Below are 17,469 nucleotides of genomic sequence, written 5' to 3'. Positions count from 1 at the left end.
TATTCTTCAAGATAATAAGCACCGGAGGAAAAAGTCATTTCTTTGTCGGTTGCGTCGAAAATTGATAGAACTTCTTCTAGGGTCGTCTCAAGGTGGTTAAACCTTCTTAACGAGTTAGGCTCTTATACCAATTGTTGGGATTTTTGGAAGCTCGAATCGACAACCGGAACGGTTTGCAAAGAGGGGTCGAAACTATTTTATGTTTAGGGAGTAAGGAGATTGAAAGATAGAGAATTGCACAGCGATTTATAATGGTTCGACTTTCTCAACCAAAATCTACGTCCACTACCTTAGCTCCTTACTAAGGATTTTCCAACAAATTTACTAATTTGTTCTTTCTTTTGAGGACAAAGAGATAACCTTACAACTCCGTAGTTTTTTCAGGCTAAACTAGAACCTTTCCCTAGCTTTTACACGGGATAAGCTAGAAACTTTCCCCTTTACAAAAGGATAAAATAAGTAAACAAAAAAACCTCTCTAAGGTAGGTGTTTACAAGATTGAGCTCACAAGAACAAAATATTTACAAGAGAAAGATGAAATAAGATTGAAAAATTCTTCTCTTGTGTTTGATTGCTTGGATAGTTGTTATCTTGCTTCTTCAAGTGTCATTAGCTTGTATTTATAGCTTGGAATGTGTTTGATGTCGTATATAATTGTTGGGGATGTTTTGGAGTCATTTGGGGATGATTTTTCTACTAAAAAAGGCTTCTCATAACATGGTGCATCGGTGCACTATCAAGGTGCATCGATACCCCTTCATTAAATTCAAATAAACTAGCCGTTGCAGCCTTGGTGCATGGATCCACAACAAGATGCATCGATAGACGGCAAGATGCATCGATGCACAGCAGGATGCATCGATGCACTAATTGCATTCGAAATGGAGTGCATGGATGCACTACATGGTGCATCGATGCACTAGTGCAGGTGCATGGATGCACTACATGGGTGCATGGATGCATTTTGACACCCTTTAGCATTTTTGTTCAAATTCGAATTCTAATGGACTTTGAATTATTTTTGAAACCTTTTAAAACTTCAATTTAAGTACAAAAACATTTTGTAAATTCAATTCAAGTCCAAAAACATTTTGCCTTAAATTGTTATATCAAAACATAGTTCAACAGTTCCCTCTGGACAAACTGTAATTTTTTGCTTTGAAAAGGTTCGAAATACTTTGTAAAATTATTTGAGATTATTTTAAGATTGAAACTTAATTTTACACTTTGAGTAAGGATTAAAAATGACATTTGAAAGACTTGGAGTAACAATTTAAATATTCGAATAATTATACCGAATATTCTTTATAAAATCATTTGTAAAATCTTAAAATTCATTTATACTTAGTTTGTTATATCGAAACATCAAAATGTTTTCAACAGCAATGTTATATGGTTTTATGTGATATCATTGTATGAAATGTTCATGCATTGTTAAGTGCTTAGAGTTTTCATTAAAAGTTTAAATGCCTCACTAAGTCATAGACTTAGTGTGTGAATATTTCAAACGTAGGTTCTGATAAGACTAAAGAGCAAAGATGATCAAGACAGGTTAGCTTCTCATTTCCAAAGATCAGATTAGAAAAATATTTTAATATTATGTATTTTGTCGGAAGGAATGTAGTTTGCATGTACATATAAGATTTGAATTTTATACACTCAGATAAGTTTTGTAAACTCTTTGATTAAAAATTGTATAAAGTATGCATTTTGATTTAATAAAAGTTAGTATTTTTATTATCTTGTAAAAGTAAATGTTTTGAAAAGTCAATGTGACACCTCGGATCCGTATCCAGGTCGGGTACGGGTTTTGGGTGTTATATTTAATGGTATCAGAGCTAAGGTTTAGCCGATTCTAGGCTTAGACCGAAGTCAAATGAGTTTTAAAATGTATACATGCTAACACAAAGTGAATTTTTTTTATCTGATAGTGTAAGAAGTATGATATCTTGTTAATAAGATTAAATTGTTATGTTATATTAGATGTTTGACCATGAAAATTTCTGAAGAAAAGTGAGAGGTGATAGACCTGATGGTGGTAGTAATTCACACCTTGGCCAGGCAGGATAAAGAGTGGACGCCTCAGGGTTGAAAAATTAAGGATTGTTTCCAGAAGATTGAAAACGTATCCGAATAGTATTAGAGGATCACCATTATTCTGAAGTGGAGTAGTTCCTTTGCTACGATGACAAGTTAGAGTAGAGTGGATAGATGTTATATTGAGAATATTAAAAGATCAAGTGATGTAGATATTGTTTATGAAGAGTTTAAGAATAGGTACATTAGTGATCAGTTTATAAAACAAAGGAAGTTGGAATGTTTGAGTTTGAATCCATAGAATTGAATCATGTATGAATAAGAGTGTGGGTTTGATAAGTTGAGTAAAATACCATTGAGAAGATTTTGACTGAAAAGGGATGTATATGATTGGTTTGATAAGGGCTTGTTCCATAGATTAAAAGAGTTAGTGCTAACTAACAAGATTATATGATAGTAAATGTATTAGAGTTAAAGGATTAGAAGATGATATCAGGTTAAGCTAACCAAGTATGGCGTGGATTTGGATATGGTTATGTACTTTGATCATGTAAATGTGATGTAGTGAATGAGATAAGGATTTGTATGTCTGAAGGAAGTTAAGGATTGATAAAAAAGTTTAAGATGATAGAAAGGGATAAGTGTATTGTAATCCGAATAAGGATTTTACAAGAGTAAGGTTTTGTGCAAGTAGAGTTACTTATTAAAGTTATAAAAATGCGATAAAGATTGGCAAGCATGGATAAGTATAAGTGATATGAAAATAGTATGAGAGTATGAAGGAAAAGATATGACCCATGTTACAAGGAGATCTTGATTTCTGAAAGAATAGTTAGAAAGGAAAATAAAAAGATGGAGTTTAAAGGATCAAGTATGATAAGAGTTATATTGAGGTACAGATTATAAGTTTGATATATAAGTAAGAAAAGTACGTAAGGATATATAAAAGATTGTTTGATTTCGTAAAGTATATGTCTTAATCATATATGATAAAGGTTTAAGGCGTGTTCTTGGTCAAGTAGATGTAGTCAGAGAGATAAGGAATGATTTATAGGTATTAAGGAAGTTTAAGATATAATCAAATGATTATATTCTCTTTGATCAAGTGTTGATGATAGGTGTGTTATTTTTGAGATGATAATGGAATAAAGGTTTGGTTGTTATTGTAAGGTAATTAGAGATTGATGAAGGAAATTGATTGATTTATGATATTGAGTGAAAAGAATTGAGGTTATTATCTACATGATAAGTGACATGATATGGATGTACAAAGGAAAAATGTAGTTGAAGAATTGAAGGGATGAAATGCAAGTTTATTAACGGTAATACGAAAGATTAAATTGAGGAAGCAACATGAGAATATTAATAGGATATGTGTAGACAATATCTTCCTTTATTAGTGCAGTGAAAATTCAAGGACGGATTTTCTTAAAGGGAAAGATTTGTAACATCCCAAAAATAGGGCTAGTGACTAAAATATGAGTTTTTAAAAATTGGTGATCAATTTAGAAAAATTAAAAAGTTTAAGGGCTTAATTGGAATTTCTTTGAACATGATTGAATAATAAATGTTGGAAATAAAAAAGGCATAATGGTCATTTGATAGGGAATAATTAAAATTTTAAGAGGATGGTATTATATACACGGAGATGAGTAATAAGGAAATCCATAATTCTATATGTTCTTCTTTTTTCTCCTCTCCATCGTGGGTTCTTCTTGCATAAGGTGAGTATGCTTTCTATGGATTAATTCTTTTATTTTAAGGTCAGTCTTGATTCTTGGATTGTTAAGGAAGCTTATGGAAAGGTTATAGTGGTGTAAAACTAAGAGATTGACAAGTTATGAGTGATTTATTCAAAGGAGGATTTAAGTGAATTGATGAGGGAGAAGTTATAAGTGGATTTTTAAACCATATTTGACTTTTCAATGATATAATTAAGAAGTTAGAAGTGTTAGAAATGAAATTAGAACATGTTGAAAATTTAGTAAGATTCTTGGTTTCAAGAATTATGATGAAATATTGAAGATGACGATGTGTTATATGGATATAAGATGATTTGAATAAGTATAGATAAGTATAAAGGTTTAAAAGGACGTTATAGTAGAAGATTTAGGTAAGTTCGGTAAATTTTCGGGTAAGATAAATAAATTCTAGGCAAGGGGTATCGCTACTATTCATTCAGTACCGATACTTCAAAGAGGGGGTATGGGTATCGATACTGGTTGAATAAGTATCGATACCATTAGGCCAAAGTTGATAAATTGTTCAAGGAGTATCAGCAACAAAGGATTAGTATCGATACTGGGGGTATCAATACCATTGATAAAGTATTGGTACCATTTTGAAGATGAATTCCAGAATCGAAATTAGGTATCGATACTGAAGCATAGTATCGATACCATAGGGTAGAAGTATCGGTACTGTACCTTAGGGTACTGATACTACTTATATGGAAATTATTAATTTAGTACTTCGTATAGCTTAAGTTATATTGATTGGCTATAAGCAATTCAAACTCCGATATTCATATAAGTCATATATTCGTGTAGATATCGATCAAAGACAAGCCCAAGAAGATTCGAAGATATAAGAATACGCAAGAATCATAAGTGTTCGAATTGGCTAGTGAGGCTCAAGTGAGTGCATACTAGTTGGTATATGATGTTTAATGGAAATAAGACTTGCGACGAGTCTATTTCCTAAATTAGAATGCATGAATTCATGAATGTAAGCATGTGTTTGATATGATTGTTATGTGTGGCTAAGTACTTGAATATGAATGTATGTGTTATATGTTATTGCAAATGTTACATGAATTATGTGAATACATGTGGTTTAATAAACCATGTGAATTAATATAAATAATATATGTGATTACATGAGGAGATAATATAAGCTATGTGATATAAACATAAAGGATTATATGAATATGTGATCATAAGAGAACAAAGTATAAGTTACACGAAACAAGCTATGTGATATGCTCTATACGATAATGGACTACACGAGAATGTTACATGATCTATGTGAAAAGAAGATATGAGACTACAAGTACAAGGATATAATTATGTGATGATTTGTGTGATTATATAAATATGTGACAAACTCAATGATAATGCCCATATTATGTGATATGAGAGTTAGGGGTATGGTTGGCATGCAAAGAGTCGAGGGTTCTATGTGTCCTTCAGGATATATATGTAATCATTTGGAACATATATGAGGTTCTTCGGGACGCATATTTGGTCTTTTGGAATATATATGTGATCCTTAAGGAGTGGTCCTTCGGGACATCTATGTGGTCCTTCGGGACAAATTCTATGTACCCCTAGTGGGAATTTATATGAGCTGTGGTGACAGCATATGTGCACAACCTCAATGTACTCACATATCTTTAGTTCTCAGAAGTATACATGGGCTAATAAAGAGATAACAAAAAATACATTGTATGTGATGTATATGCTTTGTGATATGAAATATGTTACAAGAAGTATATGATGTTGTGTGTATTGTTTGGTTAAATGAGTCATATGATGGTTAAGAATGTTAGGTACAAGAGTATATGACTAAGAGATATGAATGATAATAATATTGATAATAAAATGAGGTTAATGATGGAAATGACGAGTTATGTGTATGTATACATTTGATTATATGCAATGTTATATGGTTTTATGTGATATCATTGTATGAAATGTTCATGCATTGTTAAGTGCTTAGAGTTTCCATTATAAGTCTAAATGCCTCACTAAGTCATAGACTTAGTATGTGAATGTTTCACACGTAGGTTCCGAGAATACTAAAGAGCAAAGAGGATCAAGACAGGTTAGCTTCTCCTTTCCAAAGATTAGATTAGAAAAGTATTTGAATATTATGTATTTTGTCGGAAGGAATGTAGTTGGCATGTACATATAAGATTTGAATTGTATACGCTCTTCTAAGTTTTGTAAACTCTTTGATTAGAAATTGTATAAAGTATGCATTTTGATTTAATAAAAGTTAGTATTTTTATTATCTTGTAAAAGTAAATGTTTTAAAAATTCAATGTGATCGGATTCGTATCCGGATCGGGTACGGATTGAGGATGTTACAATAAATGTGTAATAAATAAACCAAAATTGTCGATAAAATCATCATATAATGAAAAGGGACTGCTAGTTTGAACCATTATTGCCTTTGAAAATGGATAAAAATGATTTGTTTAAGATAAAAATACATGTTGATTGGTACAATTATCCAATTAAATTATTGGATAGTGCCAAGAACATGAGCCATCGCTACAAACATTGCCTTCACCACAATTATATTTATAGATCATTCCCTATTTAAATTTATTTTATTTTTTTAATCAGTTAGAAATTAGTTGACCCATTTTGAAACTTTTAGTGTTGTTATTATTCTAAGATTATTTTTAATATATAATATAGATTTAAATGAACAAATCATTATTTTATGTTATGAAAATTAACACAAAACATGGTTCTATTTGGACACAATAATTGATACATGTGCCCCCAAACAATTTATGATTGTTGAATGATAGAGAAAGATGTTCATATATGTCTCATTCTATATGTATATAATTTGATGGGATCATTTAAATAAATAAATAATTTTAAAGTTAATATCATTAATTATTATTTTTAAATAACTTAAATTTGAGCACGATATATGTTAAGGAATAACAATAATATTTCATTTGAAACATAAATATTAATATAAAATTCAATGATTAAATTAAAATAGTTATTATATTTTTATAATAAAAGAAGCACTCCAAGGAACTATCCAACGTTGTTTATAAAGTCAGTTCTTTTCACCAGCCCGGTTTACAAACAAAAGGAGTTGTCTTTCTACTGCAACTGTTCTCTCTCCTTTGAAATTGGTGTTTTCTTCTTATTATTATATTTTTCAAAAAGTCTTGTTTGTAAATCACGAGATTTCTTTGATTTCAAGAGTAGTTTTGGTGTTAGAAAATCTCTTTCAATGTAACCAAGTGGTTTGATTGAGACTGCCTCACTGAATACGTTGTAGGTATAATCTTATAATCCCACCACTTCTTCCTTCTGGGACTTCCTTTATTGGTTTTCTTGCTTCTCTTGTTTTCCGTTAATCTCCCTCTCACTTTCCCGAGAAAATGATGGACATGAAGGAAAATCAAAAGTTGGTAAGTATAGTATTCCTTCAGTTTTGATCTTAATTTCAAAGTAACCGCTGTTCTGTTCTGTTTTTGTCTTCTGCTTCCTCTGACTGTGTCTGGTCGGGTTGTTCATAGGATTCGGCATCTTCATACGAGGATAGTATGTCGGAAGAGAAGATATCAACTCAAAAGATTTCAGTTTTGGATCATACTAATGGATTCCAATACACAACAACTGATAAATCCGATAGCTTTGTTATCGACATGGAAAGTTTCTCTCATGGAGGATTCAATGATGAAATCAACCCCAATCCAAGAATCACAGTAAGTTTCCTTTCTTTTCTAGGATAATTCAAAACATGATGTATTTTGTAATGACACGTGCTTCCATCTAAAAAACCCAGTTTCATTCATGATTGAATATCCTTTTTTTTTCCTGTTTGGTTGACTAGAAAATTTTTGCAGAGAAACCTTTCACGAAAAGGGTCTCAACGAGATAACAAGAAGACTACAGCTCCTGGTCCCAGCTCTTCGCCCAAAGGTACAAACTTTTTTCTTCAGAATTGCATTGTCAATTTTCCCAGAAGAAAATTCCAGGAAAAAAATAAGAGATTCTATTTTTCTTGAATTTACCATGTACATAAGGGTGTCTAATTAGTTTGGTGCAAGGTACAGATTCTTGAATGCAATCTTTTTGCATGACCTGTTTGAAATTTCAGTGTAAAATACCTGTTAGTTTGCATTGATTTTATTTCCAAGATTGAGCACTGATTATTGGTAATTCAACTACCCTGGTAGGGTCTTGTATGCCTCAAAAGCCCACCGTGGTGGTTGCTGGGACCACCGATCCTGCCACCAACCAACAAGTCCATCATCAGATCACCATTACAACAGGCAGTATCGCCGCAGCAACCGAAAGCAGATTTAGTCTGAAGAGAAATGGTTGCAGGCGGCCTCCAACACCATGGCTGCTTGATCCCAAGAGGGTTCTCATGTTATTTGCCACATTGTAAGCTTGCAAAGCTATTAATGCTATTTCACCTGCAAATACATAAACAGTTTTCGACAAATTTGATTTGATATATCGAAGTGAAACTTTTTTGTTCTTTGACAGGTCGAGCATAGGCTCGATTTTGCTGATATTCTTCACCTTGTCGATGAGCAAAACTAACGGAGACGAGAGTGGTTTAGGTTAGCATCTGGAAAAGAACCAACACAATGCTGATTAAAATATGTTGCAGTACAATATAGGCGTGGGAGTTCAATGCTGGATCAATAGAAATGGATGCAAGTGGTTGATTTATTAAACATATGTCTGCTTTTGATGACCGGCAGTGAAGAACAAAAAGAAACAAATTGGCCCATGGGATGACAAAAGCTAATCAATCTGCCATTAAGATGGTTTCTTTAAAAGGAAATTTGGAGATGGAAACAAGGACTTACTCCACTAAGACAAAGAGAAGGAATCTTTCCTTTAAATTACACACATATATATATATATGTATGTACTATGTATGTAAGTGATGGAACCTAACATGATATCCTACTTTTTGTGCTTTTCTTGTTTATCTTCTAAGTTAAAATAGTTGACATGGAGGATCAGAAAGTTACCCTTTGATCCCTTACTTTTTCTGACAATCCAACTTTCCAAGTGCTTGTTGTTCTTTGTGGCTTTCATGTGAGCGAGAGCAATGGGGAGATGATGGCTATGAGCCTGAGATGCGCAGGCACTGAAGTATTTGTATATTTGCACAACAGCATGCGCATTCTCAAGTTGCTTACCTTTTTTGGACCACAGTTTGGGGTCTGGAGAGATAAAGAAGGGCTACCTATGTGGCGGTTCTTTTCCAAAGGCTTCTAGGCTGGTTCCCACAGGCCTAGAACTCGCACTGATGGCTCGGTTGAAGTGGAAAAGATAGTGTCTTCTTCGTATTGATATACCTTCATGCCTCATCATGGTGCTTTAAGAAACCATGTCAATAGAATTTAGTAAAAGAGGAAATGCATCATGCGGCAGGTAATGAATAAAACAGAATGATAAGCAATATTTATGCTATGACCATGAGCAAGCCAAGACCGCAAATTTCACAGTCGAGAAAAGCTGCAATATACATGATACATTTTTTTAAAATTCTTTCAGTTCTATAAGGCCACACCTGATCCTAGAAATAAATCTTTCCAGGGGATATAAGTATTCGTTTTGAGAAAAGTTTTCGAGCAGTTTTGGTACATCTGTGTCACAACCTGCCCAGGGGACCCGGGAGGAGAACGGTGACAGTGCATGTGAGGAGCTATGCTGCTCCGATTCTTCCTTTTGCTAGAAGGATTTGTGTTCAACATTTATATCTGACACATGGATACCTGAGGGAAATGATCCTCCATATACATGATCGAACTTTATAAAAAAATATTATCATACATGAATTTGAATAACATAGGCTAGGACTGCATGTTTGCTAGGCCAAAGTAACACTACATCGCAACAATAAGCATCAATTCTAAAATCAATGATGACCGAGATTGAGTCGACTAACTCTGTGATGTACTATTAAGGGGCATCATTTTAGTCCTGGTTGACATCAGATCTCAAGTTCAATTCCAGGCAGCCCCTCCCTGTTCCCCTTGTAAAAAAAAATGAAGAGCAGTACTGAGATGGCCTCTTAGCATATTAAAATTCTTTTCCACTGGTCTTGGGCTGAGAAAATGTTTGAACAAAGCAGCCACCCTAGGCCACTTCTTCACAACAGAAACAGTCCCTCCCGTCTGGATGAATCATGTGAGAGGCAGAATAGCTGCGTAAGGAAAGTTAATGTATTATGAAACGGCACATAACAATTCACCGATAAACTTGTCACGTATAGGACTAAAACGGCTTCATAATGACCTTTCAGCAAACTGAAACTCAAAACATAGTAGTCTTAGCCAAATGAAAACCTCTTAAGGTAAGGAATTAAAGACCACCTAAAAACGGATTTGTGCTTCGATCTTGGATAAAACCATATACAAGCAGATCAAGCACTCAATGGTTCTGGCACTAATTTCCTCAACGAAATCAATGTTTCAGATCATACAATTTGACACCACCAGTAACAAATAGATAGCTGTCACTTTATTAAGAATCTTTTTATGTTCAATTGACACAAAAGAAAACTGTGTTCATACAAACTGCATAAGTATATTATATGGCTGTATTGCATCAATATACACTAGTAATTAGTAAAGTTCGTAACCAGTGAAGTGCTGGTACTCTAAAGAATGGAAGTACAAACATATTCATCTTAGCTATATTTCATTTTCTCTCCTCTGGAATTCACAAACTGAGCTATGAAGTAATTCTCAGTAATTATGAAGCAGCAAACTCCTCCTGCAGTGCTGCATACCTTTAAAAATAGACGACTTGCCATTTCATTTCTTCATTAGTAACGTTTTGATATTCGTGGCATTGTACACTTATGCTTGCGTTCATGGTAGAGCCTCAATATAACAGCAGCAGTATCTTCAATCGCTTTACCAGTGACTTCTGCACGGACAAGTAACAGTAGGTGAGCCCAAGATTCATCAGATAAACATGTTGAACATCTTAAGCTTTCTAATATCAAATTTTACCATTTTTTTAAATCCTTTTAAGTTACTTATGGTCTATAAAAATATCTCCATGTCAAAGAATCAAAAGTTGGGCGAACTAAAAAAAGCAAATTAGTCATCTTTACCGATAACTGGCCAGGTAGGATTTTGAGCAAAAGCGCCGCGAGCAAACTCCAATTCCTCTTTCACATGATCCATCTCCGAACAGTTACTTCTTGTTTCGTCACCGAAACCCAGACTCCTAGATCTTGCTTTTCTAATAGTTTGCAGGACCGAGGGATTAACAGTCAAACCAAAAACCTTCTCAGGGTCTACATCGAAAAGCCCCTTTTGGCAATGCCACTCCCTTCACAATAGGCACATTTGCTACTTTATATCCCTTCTGTGCCAGATAAATTGATAATGGTGTCTTCCCGAGAAACACCTGTGAGAACAATGTCAGACTTGCATAAGTTTTGAGGTAGAGCCCCATCATCCTGCTTGATTGTAAATTCAACCACTTCAATCCGCCGAAAGTATTCATCCGAAAGAGGGAAGGTTCGTCTCGGCGCTCCTCGGGGAAGACCAGAAGGTGAGACACCCAAATGAGTAGCAATGGCCTTCGTAATCGGCCCCAAAACATCCGTGGACGGTATACCCCACAATTTGCAAGCTTTCTTGGCAGACTCTGCCATGGAAGGATCAGCTAAAGTATAAACAACCAATGCACCTTCCTTGGCTGCGTGCTTTATAATCTCCGTCAATGGCTCAACATCATCAATCTGAACTTTGCAGATCAAGTTATCGTTGAATTAATATAAATGACACTAATTTCCCAACTTTCTAAACATAAAAAAAATGCAAGTTTCATCACCAATTACTACTAGTAAATAAATAATAATAATAATAACCATACCCCAGAGAAAAGATGGGTATTTACGGGACACCCACGGTCCACCAAGCAATGCTCGAAATGCCCTAACGCCGCGTTAACGGAGTTCTCCGCCGTCCATCCGGTTCCATCGGATACGATATAAATTGGCTTCCCGGACGCTGTTTCCTCCACCTCACGATCGCCGTCGTATGTCGTTGAAGTGGGTTCAAAAGACAAGGTCTCACTGGTTCGTTGAGCCGAGGGGTTCACCTCAAGCGCCATACTACTGTTGCTCAGTCGTTCAAGCTTCTGCCCCGACCTTAAGGCTCGTGCACGGTACCATCTGTTGAGCTGTGGGCTACCCTTGAGCTTCCGAACTTTGGGATCGGGTTCTGAGTCGGAAACATTGGGCTTGGTCGGCGTCGCGGTGGCCCGGAGGTTGAAGGCGGAACAAGGACACGCAAGCATTTTTTTCCTCAAAAAAAAAGTTTGCCCCAATTAGATATTAAGAATTTGAGATATTTATTCTTGTGACGCAGAACCATCAACTAAAAATAGATGTCTGAGCCCGGGTTCGAACCGGGGACCTCTAGTGTGTGAGACTAGCGTGATAACCAACTACACCACCCAGACAGTTGGAATTTAACATCGTTTTTCTAAACTAACTCGTTACAATTGCTTTTCCCCCTTCTTTTCCTCTTCCACTAAAAGATGGGGTATTTTTACCTCTCATTTTATATCAAAATATGTTTCTTTTAATAAAAATCGTTAATTAATTAATTATTGACGTTTTTCTACTGACGAAACAATCTAATGAACCATTGACGTAATATTATTATATTTGATGATTAATATAATATCATATCAATAAAATTGTTATTTATTTAATTCAAAAAAATTATTTATTAAATTAATAGTATTTTAATTAATTTTTACAATCTCATTATGTAAACATGGTTCAGATAATCTCCAAATCCCTTCCATGGCGGAAACCACCACCAACAGCTTCAACAATGAATCCCCCATTGCTAGCTTATCACTCACTCAATTTCATCTCCGGTTGTCTGATTTTATTCGGCGGGGACTGTGAAGAAGGTCGAGAAATATTGTAGACTAAAACAGAGATTTACAAAAGTTATAGCCCTGTAGGCGTTTTTTGCCCAATATCATCTATTAAATAACTAATATTTATTTTTTATTATTTTTTTATAACATTCCTTTACGTTCTCTGTTAAAATTATTTTTAGAAAGTATACTTTATAAAATGCGTCATCTTAACAATTAATTTCTATTCTTTTGTTAAATTAAATAAATAAGATTGAATAAATTTTTTATGTTCATTTAATAAAGGTAAATTATACAATAGTCACTAATGTTTGAGTATGTTTTCGTTTTTTCCCTTGAACTTTCAAAAGTTACAAATTGATCATTGGCATTATCAATTTGTAACAAAATAGTAACTCGATGTTAACGATTGTTAACTTCGATGATGGAAAGCTGAACTGGACCGTTAAACGCTTACTTGACCCGTTGACGACTTGACTCGTTAACCCTTCCCCTTCTTCTTCCCAGGATCCCGACTCAGTTTCAGTTCCAAACCAAACAACCTAGCTACTTTAACCGAAATCCTCAACCCACCAACCATATGGCTAGGTTTATTAGCCCCAAATCGATTTCGATGAGACAAATGGGTTCACCAACGAATCCAAGTTTTATCGAGGTGTTAGGAAGCGTCGTTGAGGGAAATGGGTCGTCAAGATTCAACTACCAAAGAATCTGACTCGTCTCTGGTTAGTCACTTTCGAAACGACTGAGGCAATCTTGGCTTACAACAAAGCGACCTATAAATTAAGGGGTGATTTGAAATTCTGAAGAGGATTCAATCTTTGGGATCCTATCGCCATCCCCCTCTCATTAGAATAAACCAGTGAAGCTGATGGTGTGGAAAAACATTGGAGTTACCCTCACAGTAAGTTTTCTAATAGTGATATTAACATCTTTGGAAGTTAAATTGATAGAAAGACTGCCACAACATGTCCATTGTTCTTTTCTAACAAATTTTTCATTTTGACATTTTACATAAACCCCTCCAGAATTGTTTTTTACTGTGTATTGTATGTTATCCGTTAGAAAGAGATATCCTAAATAATATAGAAAAATAATAATGATAATAAAATCATTATAAAAATTAAAGATAATGAACGAGTTTACTATTTTTAAGATTATTGACCAAAATAACAATATGAGACAAAATCAAACTTGAAAAAAATAAACAAAAAAGTTAAACTTCATAAATAGAAAGAAAAATACTCTTTTATTTTTATCAGTTGTGGTATGTCGCTACACAATTTTCTTAAGATAGGTTTTTTATCACTCCTTTGATGCTCGAGTTCGTTGGTCGTCTGTCTCCCAAGATATAACAACTTATAATCAGTTACAGTGACATATTTGCAGAGATCACAAACCATCATTGCCTTCCACTATCACTTAAAACACTAGTGGTAAAGAAAACTTTTTCAAGATAAGATAAGATCTTGAAAACTTGTGAAAAACTTATAACTTATTTTTAACATAACAGGTTAACTCACTATTTATAAGGGATTTTCAAGAGACATTTAATCCAACCAGATATCTTTTAATATTCAACTTTAAACAGATAATAATATCTTTTAATTTGAAATATTCAAAAGATAAAACTCTTTTTACCATTCAAACTTAAATAGATATTTTTTAATTTGAAATATACAAAAATATATAATTATTTAATATTGAAAGTTAAAAAGATAACAAATATCTTTTTAAATTGACATATTCAAAGAGTAATTATCCTACTAATATTCAAATAATATATTTAATTTGTAACAGTCAAAAAGAATATAATATAAATATTAAATCCAACAATTAAATTCACCATTTTCCAACATTAAGGGAAGTTATAATTGCTTGCAATCCCATTCAGATTATAGTTATATGTGATCGTTTTCTCTATCATTTTTTGTGGTACTCCAACCTTAGGTGAGAGAAACTTTCTTTTTCATTTTTGAGCAATTTCTTTTTGATTTTGGATTAAGACGTGAAATAGAAAATGTTCTATTCAAAAAAAGCTACAATTGGTACTAATATTGCATGTTAATCTTGCTTGAGTTCAAAGATCCTAAATTTTAGGGTTTATGTTCATATTAGGGTTTATGAAATTGATGATGGATTTTGAGGTTTTTGAGGTTGTAGATTCATTTCCAAGCTTGTTTGATGATTAAAACATGTTCAAACCACATATAATTGTATTTGTTAGTTTTGGCCTAACCCTAAAACTTGGGGGTGTTTATGTTTTGATGAAATTTGATTAGGAATTTGATTGTAGAGATTTTAAAATATTGAATAAGGTTGATTGCATGCTCGAATCGAATCAAAACCCTAAAATATTGAATAAGGTTGATTAGGAATTTGATTGTAGAGATTTTCTCCAGTTTGACTTAAGAAACGATTTATATAAATAATGTGACATCTATCACTTGTATTCGTATACATATACGGGTAATGGGTGTTACAGGTTGAATTTGAAAAGTCAAAGAAAGTTTAGGATGAAATTCTAAGTTTTTGAATGTCAAAGTATTGATTTGAGCATTTTATTAAGGTGCAGGAAATTTTAGTAATTAATGTGCAATAATCATAATGGTGAAAGATCATTATGAATTTAATGGAAAAGTTAAGATGAATTCTATAAAGAATTTAAAATTAATTGCTTGATTGTGTAATTGGAAAAAGTTGAAGGGTTGACGATGGAAATAAATATTTATGGAATTTAATGAGTATTTTGACAAGTTTGAATTTATGATGAGAGTACGATTTAGTTTTATATTGATTAAGTATCGATTTCATTTTATAGATTTTTATTTTATATTATTAAGCTTGGATTATGTTAGTTCGATACTAACATATAATTTGAATATTTTATGTTATTATATGAAATTGTCAGATTACGATAAACCTAGCGAATCGAGCGATCCGAAAGGAAAGAACAAAGCACAAGAGTAAGGAGTAGTATAAAGTTCGGTAGTGAGGCAAAGATGAATTTAGTTTATTTATTTAATTATTATAATTGATGACAACTTGCGATAAGTCAACCTCTTATTATTATTTTCAAGTATGATTTATAATTTATAATTATAGATTATTTCCATAATATTTGCATCAAGATTTACCTCATATTATTATTTTCAAGTATGATTTATGAATGAACTGCCCAAATACGAATTTTTATGATGATATATTTTAAATGTTATGAGTTTTAAGACGTTGATTACTAAATGATTATATTGTGATCTATAAGCCCACTGTATGTTGCATTGAGAGTCGTAGGTAAATTTGACATGATATTAAGTTGAGTAAATTCAAGTTAAGTATGGTACATTCGTGTACATTATGTATTGCATCGTTGGTGCTCATGTTATGATTGCACTTTGAGTACATAATATGATCAGGTATGATTGGCACTGTGATGTGCCTAGTGCGCACCTTATGTTCTACTCATATACCTTATATCCTCTTAAATATACATTGGGTTTTGAAAATCAATTATGAAAGTTACGAATATGTTAAGTTGGCAGGAAATCTGATATTGTTTACCATGATTATTATAAAATCATGAAATAAGTTGAGTTTCAGGTTACGATGAAGAAATCGGCTTAGGTAAGTGGGTTTGAAAGTTTAATGCTTTATTTAAATTATTTTTTACGTTTTATTGCACTTATGACATTTTTATGTTTTATCTCACATTCGCTTATTACTGCCTCACTAAGTTATACTTAGCATGTGATGATTTCCATGCGTAGGTCCTTATAGAGACACGAACGTGCAGTGAGGAGCCTCCCGAACATCTTTTTATAGATCATCTATATTATCAGTATCAATAAGACATCTATGATGTTACTTTTGACTTTTAGTGACCTGTATAATAATGTCAATAGTTCTATTTATCGGACTTGGTTTTTAAATGGTTTGTAATAGTAAACTAGGACCGCTTTATTTTATCTAGTTTAGCTCTATCAGTATTTATAATGAGTAGAATATATATATTATTATGTTTTACTGGTTGGACAGAGTTTATGTAGTTCTAAATATTTTACAAAACAACACTAATATGCTTAATGATTGTCTGAATTCATATTCGTTTTCAATGATTAAATATTATTTTTTATGATGATATGTGATTGAAAGAAAGGTTGAAAATTTAAAATATGAAGGTCTTAGAAAAAGAAACAAAATTTTAAGCATTTAAATGTTTGTAAAGTCAATGCAACATCTTTAATTCGTATTTCGAGACGTATATGGGTTATGAGTGTTACATTAAAGGTCCAATTCAGCTTTCCATCATAGAATTTAATAGATGTTAACGTCGAGTTACCATTTTGTTACAAATTGATAATGTTAGTGACTAATTTGTAAGTTTTGAAAGTTTAGTGGGAAAAAACGAAAACTTACTCAAACTTTAATGACCACTTGTGTAGTTTATCCTTTAATAAATGAACGAACACGAACAAATGTGTGTTCTATTCTTTAATGTTTATAAACAAACTCATTTATAATCTCATTTGTCGAGTCATTTATGAGCTTGTTTACGTAGTTCTCGTTTTTCTTTTACTTTTTTCTATATTTAAAATATTAATGAAGGTATAGACTAAATTGAAGATAAGGTGTACTTTATACTTTAAAATATGATTCTAAGGAATTTAAGGACTAATTGTGTCATTCTACTTTTATCTTTGGCTTACAAATAAAAAATAAGAGAGTTTCGATTGTCAAACATTAAATGAATGTGTTCGTAAACGTTAAATGAACATATTTACAAATATTA

At 32.8% G+C, this 17,469-nt stretch overlaps 1 protein-coding gene, 1 non-coding gene and 1 pseudogene across 2 annotated transcripts; 1 reads left to right on the top strand and 2 right to left on the bottom strand.

The window, feature by feature from the left end:
• The first annotated feature begins 7,104 nt into the window (after positions 1–7,104).
• Positions 7,105–8,969, top strand: LOC120151883. Its single transcript, XM_039164194.1, has 5 exons — positions 7,105–7,204; positions 7,313–7,501; positions 7,643–7,718; positions 7,976–8,186; positions 8,292–8,969. The coding sequence occupies exons 1-5, from the start codon at positions 7,175–7,177 to the stop codon at positions 8,371–8,373; spliced, it is 588 nt and encodes a 195-aa protein (XP_039020125.1). The 5' UTR covers positions 7,105–7,174; the 3' UTR covers positions 8,374–8,969.
• A 1,329-nt stretch (positions 8,970–10,298) lies between these two features.
• Positions 10,299–12,096, bottom strand: LOC120151882 (annotated as a pseudogene).
• A 78-nt stretch (positions 12,097–12,174) lies between these two features.
• TRNAV-CAC lies at positions 12,175–12,248 on the bottom strand. Its single transcript has one exon. It is a non-coding gene; the product is annotated as a tRNA-Val (tRNA).
• Positions 12,249–17,469: the final 5,221 nt, after the last annotated feature.

This window comes from Hibiscus syriacus, unplaced genomic scaffold (assembly GCF_006381635.1).
Source record: "Hibiscus syriacus cultivar Baekdansim isolate YM2019G1 unplaced genomic scaffold, ASM638163v2 tig00111070_pilon, whole genome shotgun sequence".
Classification (NCBI taxonomy): Eukaryota; Viridiplantae; Streptophyta; class Magnoliopsida; order Malvales; family Malvaceae; genus Hibiscus; species Hibiscus syriacus.
The sequence above is the reverse complement of the archived record's forward strand: the minus strand, read 5'-3'. Positions and strand labels throughout refer to the sequence as shown.